Source organism: Coregonus lavaretus, assembly GCF_964263955.1.
Source record: "Coregonus lavaretus genome assembly, chromosome: 12".
NCBI classification, from domain to species: domain Eukaryota; kingdom Metazoa; phylum Chordata; class Actinopteri; order Salmoniformes; family Salmonidae; genus Coregonus; species Coregonus lavaretus.
In genome coordinates this window covers 17,074,414-17,096,615 of record NC_139999.1, presented here as the reverse complement: position 1 = coordinate 17,096,615, position 22,202 = coordinate 17,074,414, and the positions used below count along the sequence as shown (strand labels likewise).

Here is a 22,202-nt window from a genome sequence, read left to right as displayed (position 1 = left end):
CAATGCTCTTACTGAGGGAAGGAGGTTGTTGGCCAAGATCTCGCGATACATGGCCCCATCCATCCTCCCCTCAATACAGTGCAGTCGTCCTGTCCCCTTTGCAGAAAAGCATCCCCAAAGAATGATGTTTCCACCTCCATACTTCACGGTTGGGATGGTGTTCTTGGGGTTGTACTCATCCTTCTTCTTCCTCCAAACACGGCGAGTGGAGTTTAGACCAAAAAGCTATATTTTTGTATCATCGGACCACATGACCTTCTCCCATTCCTCCTCTGGATCATCCAGATGGTCATTGGCAAACTTCAGACGGGCCTGGACATGTGCTGGCTTGAGCAGGGGGACCTTGCGTGCGCTGCAGGATTTTAATCCATGACGGCGTAGTGTGTTACTACTGTGAGAGACGGAATCTAAAACAAAAATCCAGAAAATCAAATTGTATGATTTGTAAGTAATTCATTTGCATTTTATTGCATGACATAAGTATTTGATCACCTACCAACCAGTAAGAATTCCGGCTCTCACAGACCTGCTAGTTTCTCTTTAAGAACCCCTCCTGTTCTCCACTCATTACCTGTATTAACTGCACCTGTTTGAACTCATTACCTGTATAAAAGACACCTGTCCACACACTCAATCAAACAGACTCCAACCTCTCCACAATGGCCAAGACCAGAGAGCTGTGTAAGGACATCAGGGATAAAATTGTAGACCTGCACAAGGCTGGGATGGGCTACAGGACAATAGGCAAGCAGCTTGGTGAGAAGGCAACAACTGTTGGCACAATTATTAGAAAATGGAAGAAGTTCAAGATGACGGTCAATCAACCTCGGTCTGGGGCTCCATGCAAGATCTCACCTCGTGGGGCATCAATGATCATGAGGAAGGTGAGGGATCAGCCCAGAACTACACGGCAGGACCTGGTCAATGACCTGAAGAGAGCTGGGACCACAGTCTCAAAGAAAACCATTAGTAACACACTACGCCGTCATGGATTAAAATCCTGCAGCGCACGCAAGGTCCCCCTGCTCAAGCCAGCGCATGTCCAGGCCCATCTGAAGTTTGCCAATGACCATCTGGATGATCCAGAGGAGGAATGGGAGAAAGTCAAGTGGTCTGATGAGACAAAAATAGAGCTTTTTGGTCTAAACTCCACTCGCCGTGTTTGGAGGAAGAAGGAGGATGAGTACAACCCCAAGAACACCATTCCAACCGTGAAGCATGGAGGTGGAAACATCATTCTTTGGGGATGCTTTTCTGCAAAGGGGACAGGACGACTGCACTGTATTGAGGGGAGGATGGATGGGGCCATGTATCACGAGATCTTGGCCAACAACCTCCTTCCCTCAGTAAGAGCATTGAAGATGGGTCGTGGCTGGGTCTTCCAGCATGACAACGACCCGAAACACACAGCCAGGACAACTAAGGAGTGGCTCCGTAAGAAGCATCTCAAGGTCCTGGAGTGGCCTAGCCAGTCTCCAGACCTGAACCCAATAGAAAATCTTTGGAGGGAGCTGAAAGTCCGTATTGCCCAGCGACAGCCCCGAAACCTGAAGGATCTGGAGAAGGTCTGTATGGAGGAGTGGGCCAAAATCCCTGCTGCAGTGTGTGCAAACCTGGTCAAGACCTACAGGAAACATATGATCTCTGTAATTGCAAACAAAAGTTTCTTTTCTGATGTATCAAATACTTATGTCATGCAATAAAATGCAAATGAATTACTTAAAAATCATACAATGTGATTTTCTGGATTTTTGTTTTAGATTCCGTCTCTCACAGTTGAAGTGTACCTATGATAAAAAATTACAGACCTCTACATGCTTTGTAAGTAGGAAAACCTGCAAAATCGGCAGTGTATCAAATACTTGTTCTCCCCACTGTACATATATACATATACATTTCCTTTAAAAATATATATATATTTCCATTTATTACTTTCCAACCCCATCACCCCTTTCTAAACTAGTGAACAACAATGCTTAGGCCTCTACTTCCAGCTTATACATACTATATACATTTTATGGACACAGTCAATTTTACAATAATTATATTTTGTTTGTTTTAACTCCTGAACTTCATCTACCCTCAACCTGTGTCTGTTACTTGAACTCTGTGAAGCATTTATTTGGGCTGCAATTTCTGAGGCTGGTAACTCTAATGAACTTATCCTCTGCAGCAGAGGTAACTCTGGGACTTCCATTCCTGTGGCAGTCCTCATGAGAGCCAGTTTCATCATAGCGCTTGATGGTTTTTGCGACTGCACTTGAAGAAACGTTCAAAGTTCTTGAAATTTTCTGTATTGACTGACCTTCATGTCTTAAATTAATGATGGACTGTCGTTTGTCTTTGCTTATTTGAGCTGTTCTTGCCATAATATGGACTTGGTCTTTTACCAATATGGCTATCTTCTGTATACCCCCCTACCTTGTCACAACACAACTGATTGGCTCAAACACAATAAGAAGGAAAGAAATTCCACAAATTAACTTTTAACAAGGCACACCTGTTAATTGAAATGCATTCCAGGTGACTACCTCATGAAGCTGGTTGAGAGAATGCCAAGAGTGTGCAAAGCTTTTATCAAGGCAAATGGTGGCTATTTTATGCATGCTAACGTTTATGTATGTGGACACATGCAGTTGCAAAGTTTGTACTGCCTGTGTAGGCATGCAGTATGTACGTTAGTGTTTAGCAGCCAAACATACACATGCTTTGACTTACATATGCATACATAGACAGCAAACATGCTATACAGTCACACTTATGCACACTTGTGGTCCTCTGTAGCTCAATTGGTAGAGCATGGCGCTTGTAACGCCAGGGTAGTGGGTTCGATCCACGGGACCACCCATACGTAAAAATGTATGCACACATGACTGTAAGTCGCTTTGGATAAAAGCGTCTGCTAAATGGCATATTATTATTATTTTTATTTGAATAATCTCAAATATAAAATATATTTTGATTTGATTAACACTTTTTTGGTTACTACATGATTCTATGTGTTATTTCATAGTTTCTTCTTTTTTTTTTTTTTTTGCAGACGCTCTTATCCAGAGCGACTTACAGGAGCAATTAGGGTTAAGTGCCTTGCTCAACGGCACATCCAGATTTTTCACCTAGTCGGCTCGGGGATTAGAACCAGCGACCTTTCAGTTACTAGCACAACGCTCTTAACCACTAAGCTACCTGCCCCCTGTTTTGATGTCTTTACTATTATTCTACAATGTAAAAAATTGTAAAAATAAAGAAAAACCCTTGAATGAGTAGGTGTGTCCAAACTTTTGACTGGTAGTGTATATTTTTCTCATAATAGTAGAAACAAGTGTCATTAATCACCCACGGACTGGTTCATAATAATGGACTATTCCACCCTTACAGAGTTCCCGTGCATTGTTTCACGTGATATGATTGCAAACATGATTTTCACTGAAATGAAGCTGCAGCAATGAGGCGCTTTCAGAGCTGGTAAGAGAAAAAAAAAAGAAAGAAAGAAGATTTAATTTTAACAGAAAAAATCAATCTTAAAGCATTTCCTTAGTAAAAAGACAGGTGCTGCTGATAATAATGCCTTTGTCGTTGAGGCAGAGGACATGTACAGTATGTGTAGCCCATGTATCTGATGCTGTCTGGCTAAAAAGAGTATGGCATGCTTGTGTTCATGGCACATACATTTTTACAGTGAAATGACATGTCTTTACTATAAAACCCATAAAAAATACATTGTACACACATGGGGGGGGGGGGGGGGGGGGGTTAAGACTGGCCTCTGCCTCAGGCCTCCAAATCACTAAGTCTGCCCGTGACCGTTTGGTACCATCAGGCAGCAAACCCGTTTAGAGGCATTTTGAGGCCTTTAAGAAACAGGCGGCAGGCACATTCTTCACAAGTTGCTCTGGGGAGCAATATCACAGGCCTGCGTGTTGCTAACAGATGCCTGGCAGGAGTAAACAGGCCTTTTGCTGCCATCACTTTCCCCCCCTCCTCCAGCTCTTCCCTCTCTGTCACCCAGCCTGCCCAGTTTCAGATCTGGGGTCTGATGGCGTGAATGAACATTGGCGTCTGTTATCCACAGCGTGGCCTGTAGATTATTAATAAAATATAAAAAGCCAGTTTCACTACACCACTTTTGCATTAGCAGGCTACTACCTCCATTGGTAATCCCTCACCACACCCCCAATACACACATTCACACATACACACACACACACACACACACATACACACCCTCTGTATCTGTGTACTGTTGTGGCCTCTGGAGCCCAAATAGATGCCTTAATCTGAGGCGAATGCAGCTACAAGGATTAGGGCTTTATTGAAACAAATAAGTGTTTTAATGGGAGAGTCCCAGTTTTAATTTCAATAGCTCATTTAACCCTTATCTGCCAAATTCCTTTGGGCCCATTCTATGTTAATTGATCTACATTGTACTTGCGTTGGGGGTGTTAACAAGCACAGCCTATGAATATTAATTACCCAGAAGTTTTCTGTGTAGGAAATACTTTCTTGATACATATTAATTATTTAACTTTATCCCTAATAAATTGGGTCAAATTGGCCATCCTAAATGACTAGTTTCTCCTAAGAAGGCATTGTTATTCAACTAGATGTAAACATTCCATTCCACTGAATAGTTTTTTTTGTTTAAACAGTGTTTTGACAATGGCTATTAAAACCAGCCATGTTTGGGCTTGTACTTTCCCAACCCAAGCCTTCTGAGACCCTGTTAAAATGGTTGCTTATTTACAACACTAAACACACAATCTGCTCAACAAGAACAGACCAATACCAGTGTGTGTGTATGTGTCCGCGCGTGTGTGCGTGTGTGTGTGTTGGTGCGTGCACATGCATGTGTGTGTGTGTGCGAGCGAGCGTGTGTCTTAACGGGGGGATTTAGGGGTGGGTTTGTGGGTATTACTTTAAATAAAACATCAGCGATGCATTTAGTCAAAACCCTAGCGACAGTTCAGCCCTCCCAATAAGCCATCTAATAATGAACCAACACAGACGTGTTTCCCTGTCTGCCTCTCCACACTAGCTGCTCCAGACACCTGCTCAGAAGTTTACAGTTCCCCTCTTCAGCACTAACGCACAGACACAGCCATCATCCGACCGCCCCACAATGAGAGCCACTTCATGATTCCTAATGATACCAGCACACAGGCCCATCATTTACATAGGAAGCAGTGGCCACACTGACCCAACATTACACACTAGATGCATATAGTGGAGTGGGTCAAGAGCACCATTGAGAACATCTTGATTGGCAGCATCACTGCTTGGTATGGCAACTGCTTGGCATCTTACCGCAAGGCACTACAGAGGGTAGTCCGTATGGCCCAGTACATCACTGGGGCCAAGCTCCCTACCATCCAGGACCTCTATACCTCTGCTACCGCACGGCAAGCAGTACCGATGGACCAAGTCTGGAACCAACAGGACCCTGAACAGCTTCTACCCCCAAGCCATAAGACTGCCAAATACACTGCATGACCAAAGGTATGTGGACACCTGCTCGTCGAATATCTCATTCCAAAATCATGGGCATTAATATGGAGTTGGTCCCCCCCTTTGCTGCTATAACAGCCTCCACTCTTCTGGGAAGGCTTTCCACTAGATGTTGGAACATTGCTGCGGGGACTTGCTTCCATTCAGCCACAAGAGCATTAGTGAGGTCAGGCACTGATGTTGGGCGTTTAGGCCTGGCTCACAGTCGGCGTTCCAATTCATCCTAAAGGTGTTCGATGGGGTTGAGGTCAGGGCTCTGTGCAGGCTAGTCAAGTTCTTCCACACCGATCTCGACAAACCATTTCTATATGGACCTCGCTTTGTGCACGGGGGCATTGTCATGCTGACACAGGAAAGGGCCTTCCCCCAACTGTTGCCACAAAATTGGAAGCACAGAATCGTCTAGAATGTCATTGTATGCTGTAGCGTTAAGATTTCCCTAGAACAAAGGAGCCTGAACCATGAAAAACAGCCTCAGACCATTATTCCTCCTCCACCAAACTTTACAGTTGGCACTATGCATTGGGGCAGGTAGCGTTCCCCTGGCATCCGCCAAACTCAGATTAGTTCCGTCGGACACCCTGATGGTGAAGCGTGATTCACCACTCCGGAGAACGCGTTTCCACTGCTCCAGAGTCCAATGGCGGCGAGCTTTACACCACTCCAGCCAAAGCTTGGCATTGCGCATGGTGATCCTAGGCTTGTGTGCGGCTGCTCGGCCATGGAAACCCATTTCATGAAGCTCCCGACTAACAGTTTTGTTGCTTCCAGAGGCAGTTTGGAACTCGGTAGTGAGTGTTGCAACTGAGGACAGACGATTTTTACGCACTACGTGCTTTAGCACTCGGCGGTCCCGTTCTGTGAGCTTGTGTGGCCTACCACTTCGCGGCTGAGCCGTTGTTGCTCCTAGACGTTTCCACTTCACCGTTACCTCATCCTGATAAATACGGGATGCAGAACAATACACCTTTCCACTACATTACACCCCACCCTGACCGTTTGTCCTGAAATCCATTATCCCCGTGTTTCATGTGGCCAGGGTTAGCTACAGTATAGTATGGAGTGACTTACCTTGCAGCGCTGCAGGCTTGTTGGGGCATGGGGGAAGTGAAGAGTCTCTCTGATTACCTCATTGTCAAACAACTCCTAAGATCCCCCCCGCTTGCCCAAATGAACCAGCCCCGGGGAGGGAGTGTAAACAGGATGTCAACCCATGGATCAGTCAACAATTTTAAACTCGGGGGCTTGGTATGGTATGCAAACATGTGACCTGTGCTACATCTCTCTCTGCTGCTGCTCACCTCACAGGCTGAAAGGAGGTACACTTATTAACAAAATTGATGATTTCATGAGCTGGCCATTTTGGAACTTAGCCATAGAGAGGGGTAATGCTAATGTGTTTACCTCCAAAATTCAGCAAGACATGACAAAAGGCTTCAGAAGTCATACAGGGATAGACTAAACAGATCTCTCTTTCCCTGGGAGAGAAATATATTGCATGTAACAATTAACTAGACTCAAAAAGCAATATGGTTCAATTGCGGAAGGCTTAGGAATCGACAAAAACAGTGATGAAGTTTTCTTGTGACACATGGCGTGTTTTTTTCTAATTATCTTTTCCCTTTTCTACATACAAGCACATTACTGTTCAATTTTCACCTCCATCAGTATGATTATTAATCAGATCACACATCAATTGCCAGAACCACCAAAGAAATTCAGCCTGTAATAAAACTGTCATCTGCTCCACTATAAAGACAGATGCTGTGAGTTGTGTGATAACATTATTAAACTGTTCTGGGAGGGATTCCATACAATTATTCAAATTGGAAGAGCACTATCGTTTTACCAACAAAGCAATTTAGGGCAATATGCAGTGTCATAACACTGATGTTATCTGTTCCCCCAGATTTCCAATAAGTTGGAGCCCCTACCGTCCCCAGCCCGATCTGACAATATGTACAGTTTACAAGCAGATACCTGAGAGCACTGAGAGATGGAGGAAAGACAATCCACAGCGTTACACCGGTGGCTGTGAGTGACACAGAAACAGAGCAGTGTGTATCCTTTTAACATGATCCTCTCTGAGATGAGGAGGTTGTGTGTGTGTGTGTGTGTGTGTGTGTGTGTGTGCGTGCGTGTGTGTGTGGCATGCATATGTGTCACTGACTGCAACACTCAGGAAGGAAACACACAATGAGAGGATAATGCACCATAGCCCTTGGACACCAACCACACAGAGAAACCAGCCCTTTATCACAACTATTGGTTATGCAGTACTGAGCAGATATACTGCTGTGAGAAAACAAAAAGATGCTGAATTCAATTTAATTCACATGTGTGGCGATAAGGAGTGTTTTCTCCTTGTAATAAACGGGGGTGTATTTCAACTGAGTAAGTTGCTGGCTGTTCTGTTCCACTGAGCTCCACAGTCGAGTGGATGCAATCAGCAGCCAGCGGTCCAGCAGCATGAGAGCTGCTCTGAGCTCACCTCTGACCTGATGCTGCTAACCTCTCTGATCTAAATGCCAGTGAGTCTGACCACTAGTCTCCTCTACTGACCAGGACACAGGCCTGCTGTACTGTGCTGTACTGGGCATGTTTGTCTACTCTACAGTACAGGGTTGGCAACATAGGAGAAAGTCATGTGAGTCTTCTTATCACTTAGCACTTCCTCCTCCGGTGAGTAGAGTTCAGTGATGACAGACAGACAACCAAGGTTGAGCTGAGATGTGTGTGTGTGTGTGTGTGTGTGTGTGTATTTCTCTCTCTTCCACCATGTCGAGAGGGACTTTGTTAGAGTTTACATTATGCAAACAGTTAACCTGTGTCTGCTGCTCCATGTGTTGCTCTCCATACAGTACTGATGGCCTTGTTCCATCAGAGAAGAGAAATTGCAGAAAATAAAGTTGGTTTGCCTTATCTTGTGATTTGTAACAAAGCTTTAGAGCACTTGTCTGACAAAGAAGCCTGGATCGATAATTATGCTACAAAAGAAAAGCAATGATTCGTCCAGCTGTTGTTCTTTTTCTGATGATATTGTTGGAGTGTACACTGAGTGGACAAAACATTATGACCACCTGCTCTTTCCATGACATAGACTGACCAGGTCAATCAAGGTGAAAGCTATGAGTTATTGACACTTGATGTCACTTGTTAAATCCACTTCAATCAGTGTAGATGAAGGGGAGGAGACAGGTTAAAGAAGGATTTTTAAGCATTGAGACAATTGAGGCATGGATTGTGTATGTGTGCCATTCAGAGGGTGAATGGGCAAGACAAAACATTTACAGTAAGTGCCTTTGAACAGGGTATGGTAGTAGGTGCCAGGCGCACTGGTTTGTGTCAAGAACTGCAACGCTGCTGGGTTTTTCACGCTCAACAGTTTCCCGTGTGTATCAAGAATGGTCCACCTCCCAAAGGACATCCAGCCAACTTGACACAACTGTGGGAAGCATTGGAGTCAACATGGGTCAGCATCCCTATGGAACACTTTCGACACCTTGTAGAGTCCATGCACCGACGAATCGAGACTGTTCTGAGGGCAAAAAGGGGGTGCAACTCAATATTCGGAATTTGTTCTTAATGTTTTGTACACTCAGTGTATTTTGCATCACTGAGGAACGATGATATTTGACTTCATTAAAAGGACACCTCTAAGAGACAGGAAATTAATATTTAATACTCCACAGTTATATCAGCTGAAACCAATTTCTAGCAGAGAAACATGCGCAAGATTACAAAGGCACTGCCTAAATCGACCATAAATCACAATCAACAACAGTACATGTAGTAACTTGAATGTGCTGGAGTCAACAGCAGCCTACAGTATCTAACTGTTCAATCACATCATCACTATGACTGCCTGCTTGTTGATGTGGTTGGCTGCATCTGGTCTAATCTGTGACTGCTCCTTTGGACATCAGAACATCCTCTTGCAAAATCAATAACAACAAAACAAATGGAAAACCCACACATGTTTAGCTATTGCATAAACACAGCCCTTTTTTAAATATATATTTTTCTTTATCATGTCTATAATCTTCACTTCCTCATGAAAGGGACTTGCTGAAAACCACAACTTCTGCTCTACCAGCAAGAAAGTTTAGAGACAACATTAAAGAAAGGAGTCATATTCAGAAAATATAGGGTGAAAACCTTCTGTTTGGTTGACACAACAATACACTATATTTATCCAGCAAATGGGGACATTTGTGTTCAAACATAAAATGTGTATACAGTGAATGGCCAATAATGGGAAACCACTTCGATTGTAGATTTAGATAAGCCAGGAGAGCACCTTGTTTCTGCCGAGGTATTACAGCCCACTATTTCACTTACTAATAGAGATGTTTAAACCAAGTTTATGGTCCATCTCCCCCAAATGTGACTGGTCCACAAGATAAATTCCCCTGTCAGAATCAAGATGATCAAACAGATTACAATTATTGTATCCCCTATCTTTATTAATGAGCACTGTCTTTCACAGTTATGTTCCCTAATAAGAATAAATTATATACCACCACCAGGTTTGTTGTTCACCTTGACTCAGGGGACTCTAATGTATTTGCACTTTGAGTCAGAAAAAAATCTAGATTGATTTCTGCATCACCAAAAGGGAAATGGTGTCTTGGATGTTTCTCAGAGAACAAAGGACACAGAAGACCACATATCTGTCAAGTTACCCCCTATATTAGCACAACCAGCAAATAAAACTTAAAAGACAGACTGCAAAATGCCACGAAGGTAAAAGTTATCAAGTAATTGAGTGAAGATCTTAATGCCCATGGGACAATTAACATGGTTCATATTGCATGAATGAAAATCCTGGGTTAGCCTAATGGGAGAATATAAAGACAGGTGCATTCCCCCAGAACCCTCCACTGGTAAGTACCCTATCAAAGGAGAACGTCAGGAGTGGAGAATGAGACATCTCGTCCTTCATCCCGAACCATGCTCCATTTATCACACAGAACAATTCATCCATCTGCCGCTCTCTCTCTCCATCTCCATCATAAACCGTATGGTATGCCACAGAAATTAACCATGGGCTTTGTTTGTTCAAAGGGACAAACATTTACGATTTATTGAAATGAACAGGAAAAGATTATACAGGACTAAATTCACGAGTAATGTTTTTATTTCTAAATGATTTTCCTAAATGACTGATCTGAGAGAATCATTATCCCATCCATATGACCAGAGAAAACAGAGACCAGTGCCGGACGGTTGGCTCTTTTCTCGGTTCAAGGATTCTTTTCTCTCTCTCTCTCCTTGGTGTCAAGTGCGCATCCGTGCCACATTTCCCTGCTCTCCCTTTCCTCTGCCTCACATTCATCAAAGTTGTAACCCCTGTTGTCTTTGCACAGCGAATCAGAATGCGCTTCTGGCAAAGAATGAAGGAAAAGTCAACAGGAATTAAGTTTCAGTGCAACTGTTTACTCAACTGTGGCCTGCAGTTATTGAAATTGTATCCACGGTTTTGTGCGACTACTGCAGTAATGAATTCAGTGTGGCTGTGATTTTCTCACTGACGACATGCTAATGTTGAGCTGGAAAAAATCAGGGAGATGGCTAGAGCAGCAGCGATGGAGGGGAGATAGGAGGGAAGGACAGAGCCATGTGGAGTAGTGGGCCTACAGGCCTAACACTGGGACACACAAGTAGAGTACAGTTGCAGACACATCTTTATTTGTCTACTTGTGTTTTTGTCGTTGGAAGCATGCCTTTGCGGGTGTTAATGTTACTGGCTTGCAACAAATATGTGATTTCTTGGGCTATTACTCAAAACGTGCTGTACGTGGTCACAAGCTAACTTTCCTGATAAGTGCTTCAAATGAATAAGACTGTTATTTTCGTTGCGACAAAATGTTTCAGCATTGTTCTTTACTGCGTACAGATGTTGATAGATATGCTGTGACAACAGACAGCAACAAAAGAGGCTGTGCATCATGACTAAACTGCTCCTGACAACAACCCGTCATTCTTCAATGCCAAGACAGCATGAGACACGGTGATCTTTTCAATGCTGTTTCCTTAAACACGCTGTCGTGTGGCACACATAACACTGACACCAACAGAAAGAGCTTGTCTGTTTGCCTCAAGTCTCAGATGGTGAAAATGTTTTGGGCTTCACTAATAATAAATCTACCGCCATTCTCTTGGCCTCATTGGTCGGACACAGAGGAGTGTGGCATTAGTTGTGTGTGTGAGGCGTGTTTACAACGAGCTAAGGGAAAATACTGTCAGCCCATTGGACAGCACAGCACTCCAACTGTCCGAGAATCATGTGGCACCTATACACTTAAAATATGTTGACCTACCTCGATAAATATTTCACCAAAATGCAGATGCTGCATGCTACAATAAACACGTCCGCATCCAAATACACAATCACTGGGAGCACTACACCCTCCTTAAACATTCAAAACGCCCTCCAATATACATAAATAGTAATAATAATGTGTGTACTTGATGTACTTTGGGGCAGGATTAAATATTAACAGGCACTTTAGAGGGGGATAGGGACTGCTGTTGACATGGGAATAATCCACTAATTTTGGCATTATTTTCATTAGACCACTGTTGATACAGTCCCAAAAGGTTTTGCATGCCAGCAATCAAGTTGTCAAGATATAGGACTTTCAAAAAGCAAACTGTAACTTGCCACATCATCATGATGATGCAAACTTGATTGCTGACATGCAAAACATTTTAGGCCTGTATCAACAGTGGACTAATGAAACAAATACCAAAATATATTTTTTGAGTGGATTATTCCTTTAATAAAGACAGGTGTGAAGAGAGGAACCTAGTTTACCTGCTGCTGCTGGAGATGGATCAGGTCAGCTGCCGTGACGTCCACTGACGTGGCGCTCTTGGGCCTTGTGTCCCTGGCTCCGCCCTCCACGCTTGCTGCTCCGTTCTGACTGGCTGGACCGTTGCTTGTCGCCTCTGTACCAGATTCTTGCATCATGACTTAAAAACCTGAGGGCGCAGGGAGTGGGAGAAACAGCTGTTAAAACAAGGCAGAGCACAGGGGATAGAGTACGTTTTAACCTGGGCCAAACTGTAAACACGTGTAATTTCCTTCCCACACAAGTTCACTTTTATAACAGGTTTTCCTATTGGTTCATGCCTGCCTGTTTCTTGTTTGTTTGCTTGCTTGCACTGTATTCATAGACTCTCTTTCCACTGGGTGATGAACTAGTCTTTTGCTTTGTCTTTCCGGACCAGATACTTTGCAGATGACATGTCCATACTGGGCTGGAGGAAGGAGCACGGCTCAGGTTCTGTTAGTGTTCTGCTTCACGGCTGTGTGGAAGGCAGGGGGTAGAAACTGAGAGAAACCCAACCTCAGTGAGGCAAAGCAGTGGAGCCCAAGAAAACACTCACCCTCACAAACAAAACATTTTCTATGGAAATTAATATATTTACTTGCATGGTCCCAGAAGAACCACGCAGAATGGCTTTTTAATGGGAAACAGGGCCAACGGGTGGACCTGCCTGCCTGCCAAAGGATCTCCATGAGAAACATCCATTTTAAAACACTCAAAACAAATGAGTCTATACCAAAAACTTTTTCTGTTATTACTTCATTTTAAAGGAGAATGTGCTGTATACAAATGGTTACATATGCTCTATAATTGCATGTATTTCTATAATCCAATTAAAATAAAATAAATATTCAGCCATACATTTTTTAATTTTCAAGTCCTTATTGTTTCTGATTTGGATGATTCACAAGCCAGACATACATCCCCCCACCCCCCAGCCCGACTCCCTCCCCTCACTCCTGGGATGAGTATGAACCGAACGACACTGATGCTTATCTGGGGCTGCATTCCTGAAATCAGTGGTGAGATTTACATATTTTGTGTTGGTCACAAGCCTCACTGGTGCGGTGGTCGGGGCGTCTAGTCGCCCAATACCAGAGCAGTTAATGAAGCTGACAATGTCAGGCAGAAGTAAATTAACTTGGCTGATTAATTATTTATACAAAGTAGAATAAATGCCCTTAAAACACTGGGCCTCGTCATGAAAGATGGTGGAAATGGGACTAAATGCAGATTTATAATGTTGCGTTTAAGGCATTATAGGGAGGTCATTACATGTTAATGTGTGCTCAACAGAGGGGCTGAGTCTCCTGAGATGCCAATCTAAACAAGGCACAGCCGGCTCACAGCAGAAGAGCCACCATGGGGACTCACTCTGTCTGACAGACATCAAATGGAGCTTGACAGGTTGTCATGTTCACATTTATTATCAGAAAATAAAATAAGCAAGATAACAATAGAATAGTATAGGTCAGAGATCATCAACTAGATTAAGCCGCGGCCAATTTTTTCTTGAGCGGATGGTCGGGGGCCGAAACATAATTACAAATCATTTGTAATTTGCAAGAAGTCCAAACAGCTATAATATTTGACTAAAACATAATCATTTCAAACCTTGCTTATATTTGTTTCCGATCACATATATCTCTTTATTATGCATGGTAATACATGGGGACAGATTTCCAAAATTAAAATCACTTGGAGCTGATTTACTGGTATTTCTACAGTCTTTTATGTCCAACAATGAACATTTGACAAAAAAATATAATATATATTTTATTTTATTGCTTAGACAAATGGGGTGGGGGCAAATAAAATCACCCACGGCCCGCCAGTTGGGGAACCCTGGTATTGGTCATTAGAACAATAAATAACAATATTACAGGCCTAACTATTTTTAGTGGTAAAATAAATAATAATTTCAGCGCTATCATCATCATCAGTAGTTGTAGGCTACACGTAGTAAAATCAGTAGCTACCACTACTGGTGTAGCTCAGTTGGTAGAGCATGGCGCTTGCAACGCCAGGGTTGTGGGTTCGTTTCCCACGGGGGGCCAGTATGAAAAATGTATGCACTCACTAATTGTAAGTCGCTCTGGATAAGAGCATCTGCTAAATGACTAAAATGTATAATAATAATCCCCATAGTACACTATAATTTTAATCTTTACAAGGAAGAATGTCTCTGCTCTTCTTGTAGGCAGAACATCCCAGTGAGTCCTCATCAGATAATGTAGTCTGTATTGGTTCAGTTGAATGTCAACCGCCCCCTCACCTCAACTGTTGTGTATGCTATTTCCCCCATGGCTGACTAGGCTCTTTCGGAGCTTCAGTCTACCTTTATTGCCCTGCAGAGGGCCTTTGTTGGACTGAAGTTAGTGCTTAATGCAGGTAAAATCAAATACATTTTGTTTTCCAATTCACTTAGAAATGTATCGAATGATTTATGCTACGTACACTGAACAAAAATATAAACGCAACATGCAACAATTTCAAAGATTTTACTGAGTTACAGTTCATATAAGGAAATCAGTCAATTTAAATAAATTCATTAGGCCCTAATCTATGGATTTCACATGACTGGGAATACAGATATACAACTGTTGGTCACAGATACCTTTAAAAAAAGGTTGGGGCGTGGACCCGAAAACCAGTCAGTATCTGGTGTGATCACCATTTGCCTCATGCAGCGTGACACATCTCCTTTACATTGAGTTGATCAGGCTGTTGACTGTGGCCTGTGTAATGTTGTCCCACTCCTCTTCAATGGCTGTGCGAAGTTGCTGGATGTTGGTGGGAACTGGAACATGCTGTCGTACACGTCGATCCAGAGCATCCCAAACATGCTCAATGGGTGACATGTCTGGTGAGTATGCAGGCCATTGAAGAACTGGGACATTTCAGCTTCAGGAATTGTGTACAGATCCTTGCGACATGGGGCCATGCATTATCATGCTGAAACATGAGGTGATGGCGGCGGATGAATGGCACGACAATGGGCCTCAGGATCTCGTCACGGTATCTCTGTGCATTTAAATTGCAATCGATAAAATGCAATTGTGTTCGTTGTCCGTAGCTTATGCCTGCCCATACCATAATTCCACCGCCACCATGGGTCACCCTGTTCACAACATTGACATCAGCAAACCACTCGCCCACACGACGCAATACACGCTGTCTGCCATCTGCCTGGTACAGTTGAAACCGGGATTAATTTGTGAACAGCACACTTCTCCAGCATGCCAGTGGCCATCGATGGTGAGCATTTTCCCACTGAAGTCGGTTATGACGCCGAACTGCAGTCAGGTCCAGACCCTGGTGAGGACGACGAGCACACAGATGAGCTTTCCTGAGACCGTTTCTGACAGTTTATGCAAATATTCTTCAATTGTGCAAACTCAGTTTCATCAGCTGTCCGGGTTAAATTCTCTGGCAACAGCTCTGGTGGACATTCCTGCAGTCCGCATGCCAATTGCACGCGCTCTCAAAACTTGAGATATCTGTGGCATTGTGTTGTGTGACAAAACTGCACATTTTAGAGTGGCCTTTTATTGTCCCCAGCAAAAGGTGCACCTGTGTAATGATCAAGCTGTTTAATCAGCTTCTTGATATTTACATTTACATTTAAGTCATTTAGCAGATGCTCTTATCCAGAGTGACTTACAAATTGGTGCATTCAATTTATGATAGCCAGTGGGACAACCACCACTGGGGGAGGGGGGGTCTATTCCAGGTATTCCTTAAAGAGGTAGGGTTTCAAGTGTCTCTGGAAGGTGGTCAGTGACTCCGCTGTCCTGGCGTCGTGGGGGAGCTTGTTCCACCATTGGGGTGCCAGAGCAGCGAATAGCTTTGACTGGGCTGATATGATACACCTGTTAAATGAATGGATTATATTGGCAAATAAAAAATGCTTATTAAAAGGAATGTAAACAAGTTTGTGCACAAAATTTGATAGAAATAAGCTTTTTGTCCGTATGGAACATTTCTGGAATAGTTTATTTCAGCACATGAAACATGTGACCAACACTATACATGTTACGTTTATATTTTTGTTCAGTATACTTTGGATGTGTTCCCGCATATAAATATCTGGGCATCTGGATTGATGATAGGCTTTCATTAAAAACTACATGTTGATGAGTTAGTTAAGAAGTTAATCATGTACAGTGGGGAAAAAAAGTATTTAGTCAGCCACCAATTGTGCAAGTTCTCCCACTTAAAAAGATGAGAGAGGCCTGTAATTTTCATCATAGGTACACGTCAACTATGACAGACAAATTGAGGAAAAAAATTCCAGAAAATCACATTGTAGGATTTTTAATGAATTTATTTGCAAATGATGGTGGAAAATAAGTATTTGGTCACCTACAAACAAGCAAGATTTCTGGCTCTCACAGACCTGTAACTTCTTCTTTAAGAGGCTCCTCTGTCCTCCACTCGTTACCTGTATTAATGGCACCTGTTTGAACTTGTTATCAGTATAAAAGACACCTGTCCACAACCTCAAACAGTCACACTCCAAACTCCACTATGGCAAAGACCAAAGAGCTGTCAAAGGACACCAGAAACAAAATTGTAGACCTGCACCAGGCTGGGAAGACTGAATCTGCAATAGGTAAGCAGCTTGGTTTGAAGAAATCAACTGTGGGAGCAATTATTAGGAAATGGAAGACATACAAGACCACTGATAATCTCCCTCGATCACCCCGTGGGGTCAAAATGATCACAAGAACGGTGAGCAAAAATCCCAGAACCACACGGGGGGACCTAGTGAATGAGCTGCAGAGAGCTGGGACCAAAGTAACAAAACCTACCATCAATAACACACTACGCCGCCAGGGACTCAAATCCTGCAGTGCCAGACGTGTCCCCCTGCTTAAGCCAGTACATGTCCAGGCCCGTCTGAAGTTTGCTAGAGTGCATTTGGATGATCCAGAAGAGGATTGGGAGAATGTAATATGGTCAGATGAAACCAAAATATAACTTTTTGGTAAAAACTCAACTCGTCGTGTTTGGAGGACAAAGAATGCTGAGTTGCATCCAAAGAACACCATACCTACTGTGAAGCATGGGGGTGGAAACATCATGCTTTGGGGCTGTTTTTCTGCAAAGGGACCAGGACGACTGATCCGTGTAAAGGAAAGAATGAATGGGGCCATGTATCGTGAGATTTTGAGTGAAAACCTCCTTCCATTAGCAAGGGCATTGAAGATGAAACGTGGCTGGGTCTTTCAGCATGACAATGATCCCAAACACACCGCCCGGGCAACGAAGGAGTGGCTTCGTAAGAAGCATTTCAAGGTCCTGGAGTGGCCTAGCCAGTCTCCAGATCTCAACCCCATAGAAAATCTTTGGAGGGAGTTGAAAGTACGTGTTGCCCAGCGACAGCCCCAAAACATCACTGCTCTAGAGGAGATCTGCATGGAGGAATGGGCCAAAATACCAGCAACAGTGTGTGAAAACCTTGTGAAGACTTACAGAAAACGTTTGACCTGTGTCATTGCCAACAAAGGGTATATAACAAAGTATTGAGAAACTTTTGTTATTGACCAAATACTTATTTTCCACCATAATTTGCAAATAAATTCATAAAAAATCCTACAATGTGATTTTCTGGAGAAAAAAAATCTCATTTTGTCTGTCATAGTTGACGTGTACCTATGATGAAAATTACAGGCATCTCTCATCTTTTTAAGTGGGAGAACTTGCACAATTGGTGGCTGACTAAAAACATTTTTTCCCCACTGTAGCTGTAGCTCAATTGGTAGAGCATGGCGCTTGTAACGCCAGGGTAATGGGTTCGATCCCCGGGACCACCCATACGTAAAAATGTATGCACACATGACTGTAAATCGCTTTGGATTAAAGCGTCTGCTAAATGGCATTTTATTATTATAAATGGACTTATTTTACAGGAATAGGTCATGCCTTAAGTTAAATAGCAGAAAACAAACTTTTTTGTCTACATTGATTCCGATTTTACAATATGGCGATATCATTTATATGAATGCAGCTTTATTGAAGCCACTGGAGGCTGTATAGCATTAGGCTTCATTACAGGCGATAGGTTCAGCACACATCACTGTACTTTGTATGAGAAAGTAGGCTGGCCCTCTTTGAAGTCTCGCAGATCTATGCATTACACTCTTTTTTTTCTATAAAGGCCTCTTGTGTAAAGTACCACCGTACCTCACTTCTCTGGTAACTTAAAGAAATACAAGCTATCAGACACGATCTCAGGAATGGTTAACTCTAGAGGTCCCTTCGATCTCGACAGTTAGGTAAATCTCCCTTTAGCTGTTTTGCACCTTGCTTGTAGAATGGTCTACAGAATTCACTGAAATTGAATGGTGCATCTAAAGCGGTTCAGACGGCTATGTGAGGACCATTTTAAGGAAGAATGTGTTTGTTTTTTATGATTCTATGATTGATCTTGTAATTAATTATATTTTACTGTTATGTTTTTTTTGCTTGCATATATCTTGTATGTAAGTAACTAGGCCTCTGCTTTATTTTTTTACTTTCCCCAGGGCAATGCTGCAAATGAGAATGTATTCTCAGTCAACTCACCTGGTTAAATAAAGAATAAATACATCTCATTCTGAGCCCCTGCCTCTCTGTCTGCAGGCATATGGGCTGTTGGGCCCAGGCTATGGACTGTGTTCTCTGGGTTCTGGGCTCTGGGCTCTGGCCTCTGGCCTCAAGCCTCCAGCTCAGCCCACTCTCTTTCCCTCTCTCCAGACAGATGTTGACCCGGCTGACTCCTTCAGTCTGGCACAGACTCCCTCCATAATGGGATTTTGTAAACAAGGAGTGAGCAAGAGGAATACTGTGGGATGGAAGAGAGAGAGTCAGCCACAACTACATCTACAGACCCCGGCTGCTCAGCTCAGCTCAGCTCAGCTCGGCTCAACTCATACAAACTCCCCTTCCTTCTGAGACACCAATTAGAAACACATTCTCAGGCCAAATGAAATGTGATTTGAAATAAACCACATGCTGATGCTATTCACCCACACTTATTTTTCAAATAAAATAAATTTTTCCACACATAAAAAAAATGGACTGAGTCTGTTTTTTTCTCTCCAAAGCTACATAAAAGGGGAAAGTAATGGATATTATGCATGCACTGTCATTCCATGCAACATTTTCGTAATTATAACGGAAAGGCGTACATTTCCAAATGCAAGGCATCTCCAAAAGTAATCAAGAGAATGAGCCGCGGGGCTATTTTAATGTATGCAAAACTTGTGACCCACAATGAAGGAGAGTAAGGCTAAAATGAATGCAAAGTAATGCGCACATGCTTGGAACCGGCACTGATGAGGGACGGCTAAAATTAACACCCAATTAATTTTCGAATTGACAAACAAATGAAACCCATAAATCTACTTTCTAATTAATTTTACCGCAGAATAATTCAAAGCTGCAATATTGCGAGCAAAAAAAATAAGAGAAATAAAGAAAATGGAAAATGTGCATTATCCATCATGAATATCATCCAGATAGGAAAGAGCCTTATTGGAGAGTTATCTAGTGATAACAATGTTAATCTGAGCTGCACTGAGGCAGAGACACAGCAACTTCATGTAGGCTATCAGGCACAGGCAACTAGTCTATCACGTGACAGGGCCCCTAGTTAATTTATCTACTAATTTATGTTCAGTTTGCTCAGGGGATACTCTTATCTGTGATGATGACTCAAATAGCTTGTTTCTTTTATCCATTTATACAGCAATACATATTCAGGGGGAATTATCTGTCAAGTGTCTCGCTAAAGGTACTATACTTAGCAGGGCTGGAACATACGCATTCATGCAAGCACCCACGAATACACAAACACACACACACGCACACGCACAAGCACACACACACACACACACAGACACACACAAATAAACACACACATATTCAAACAGAAATGAGGGGGCAGTTCATGAGAAACAGGCCTGCTTGTTTATGAGGCATGTCAGCCCTAAATAATGAACATTCCAGAAGATTAGAATGAGGTAACAGAGGTCCACAAAACAGATGCTTTGCTTCTCTGTTGATCCTCAGAGGTCTGTTCTTCTAAAGGGGGTGGTGGTGGGGGGATGTCTGGTTGCAAAACACAACAAGTGTTTGGAACAAACAGTGGATCATAAAAAAGGTCAGAGTTTCTGTTTGGTGATGGTTTTGTTCCTCTAATATGGGGAGTACAGTCCAAACACAGTCACATGCAACTCCCACCTGACCAGACAGGTTCAGGGCATGGCAGGGCACCAAGGACTAATCAAGCCTATCGTTCCACTCAATCTAATTCTAAAAGCCTGTCCCTTGTCATGGCAGCCTGGAATTCAAGAGCTCAACAATTCAGTCAACAATCCAAGGTAGGGTCGTCCTGCACAGCTGTGGTGTGACCCTTTCCCATGTTTTGTTTTTCTCTAATGCTCATGACAGTAAACCCTCCATGGCCACCTGTTCCGGTCTGCATAGTTATCACATAGCTCCTGTTTACACAAGCACACAGCACAAGTACACAACACAAGCACAACATTGTTGGGGAGGAGATAAAGACAGACAAAGGAGATGACAATTGGAGAGGTTCACTCTAACGCTGCCTGTTTAGGTTAGGCTTGGTTGCTAGACTAGAGAACATAAATAGCTTGTACCAAGGTGGTGCGACACCATAACACCTCCCCTGGATGGGGTTTACAAGGTTTGGAGAGTTTCGTGTTCAGCTTTATTTTGGCTCGCTGTTCTGAGGATAAGTCTGAAGACAAACATGAGAGGGAATCTTTTTTTTTCACCGTGTTTACAAATAGCTGAACGAACATTTGTTCAATGATCCACAGTCAATCCTGTCATAGTACAAAATAAACCATTCAAAGAACTGAACCCCTCTACTGGCCTGTGCAGAACAGAACAGAATTGGACTGGGCCCTTGAACCCTCCCACAGTCACAGCAGAGCCAGCGGCCCTCCCTCCCTCCCTCATCTCCTTGGTCTTTACCTTAATGTAGCCTAGACCTCCATAATCCAGAACCACACGCGTCCCTCAGAAGTGGCTGCCACAATATCTGGGCTCGCTTGGCACTCAACGAAGAATCCCTCGCCCTTCTCTTCTCCGAGAAGGTAAACCGACAGCATGGATGACATTCCGCCAACGGAGACTTCACAGTGAGACCAAACAAGCACTAATCTCACCAGCCACTTCAACCAAAAGTCACAGATAAGCAAAGCATATCTCAAGACTACAGTGACAACATTGTAGGAAAAGGGCTCTCCCTCCTCACCCCTTTTTCACAGACACACAGTTCCTTCCAGACCTTGTAGGGGTTAACCAACCACTCACTCACACCTACAAACAAAGCGGCTATTTGTTTATTAACTGATTTCTGCCATGGCTACAGTAAACAGGGTGAGCGGTGGTTTGTGTTTATGAACAAACATCTCCTTGCAGGACCAATTTAACATTAACCAGGTGGAATAATCAACAGATTTCATAGGTGACACTCATGGCAGACCTAATGTAAACAGGCTCTGGGAGGAGAAAGGGGCAAAGCTTAGGGAATCAAGGTCGATGCAAATGCAGAGCCAGCTAGAAACTGAAGACAAACAAACAGTCATTCTCCTGACATTTGAAGAAGCATTAAGGTGGTGTGTTACAGCTGCTAGCCACCATGAATGTGAACGAAGAGGGGGTGGACGGGGGTGGGGAGGGTGCGGTGGGCTGGTAAAGAGGGTCTCCTCAGGTTAGAGGGAAAACACGGTGGTAGAGACACAACACTTTTACAACAGACAAAATATAGAGTGTCTTCAACAACACCACAGCAAGGAACTTGTAAAACATGTTAAACATTTACCTGCTTCAATTATTCAG

At 43.2% G+C, this 22,202-nt stretch overlaps 1 protein-coding gene across 1 annotated transcript in view; it reads right to left on the bottom strand.

The window, feature by feature from the left end:
• Positions 1 to 22,202, bottom strand: part of LOC311138345 (forkhead box protein P1-B-like) — a 233,455-nt gene that overhangs the window by 88,385 nt on the left and 122,868 nt on the right. The window contains exon 5 of the mRNA XM_084173014.1: positions 12,326 to 12,492. Coding sequence (XP_084029140.1) covers positions 12,326 to 12,481 — 156 coding nt within the window. The 5' untranslated portion in view covers positions 12,482 to 12,492. The remainder of the gene's footprint in view (positions 1 to 12,325; positions 12,493 to 22,202) is intronic.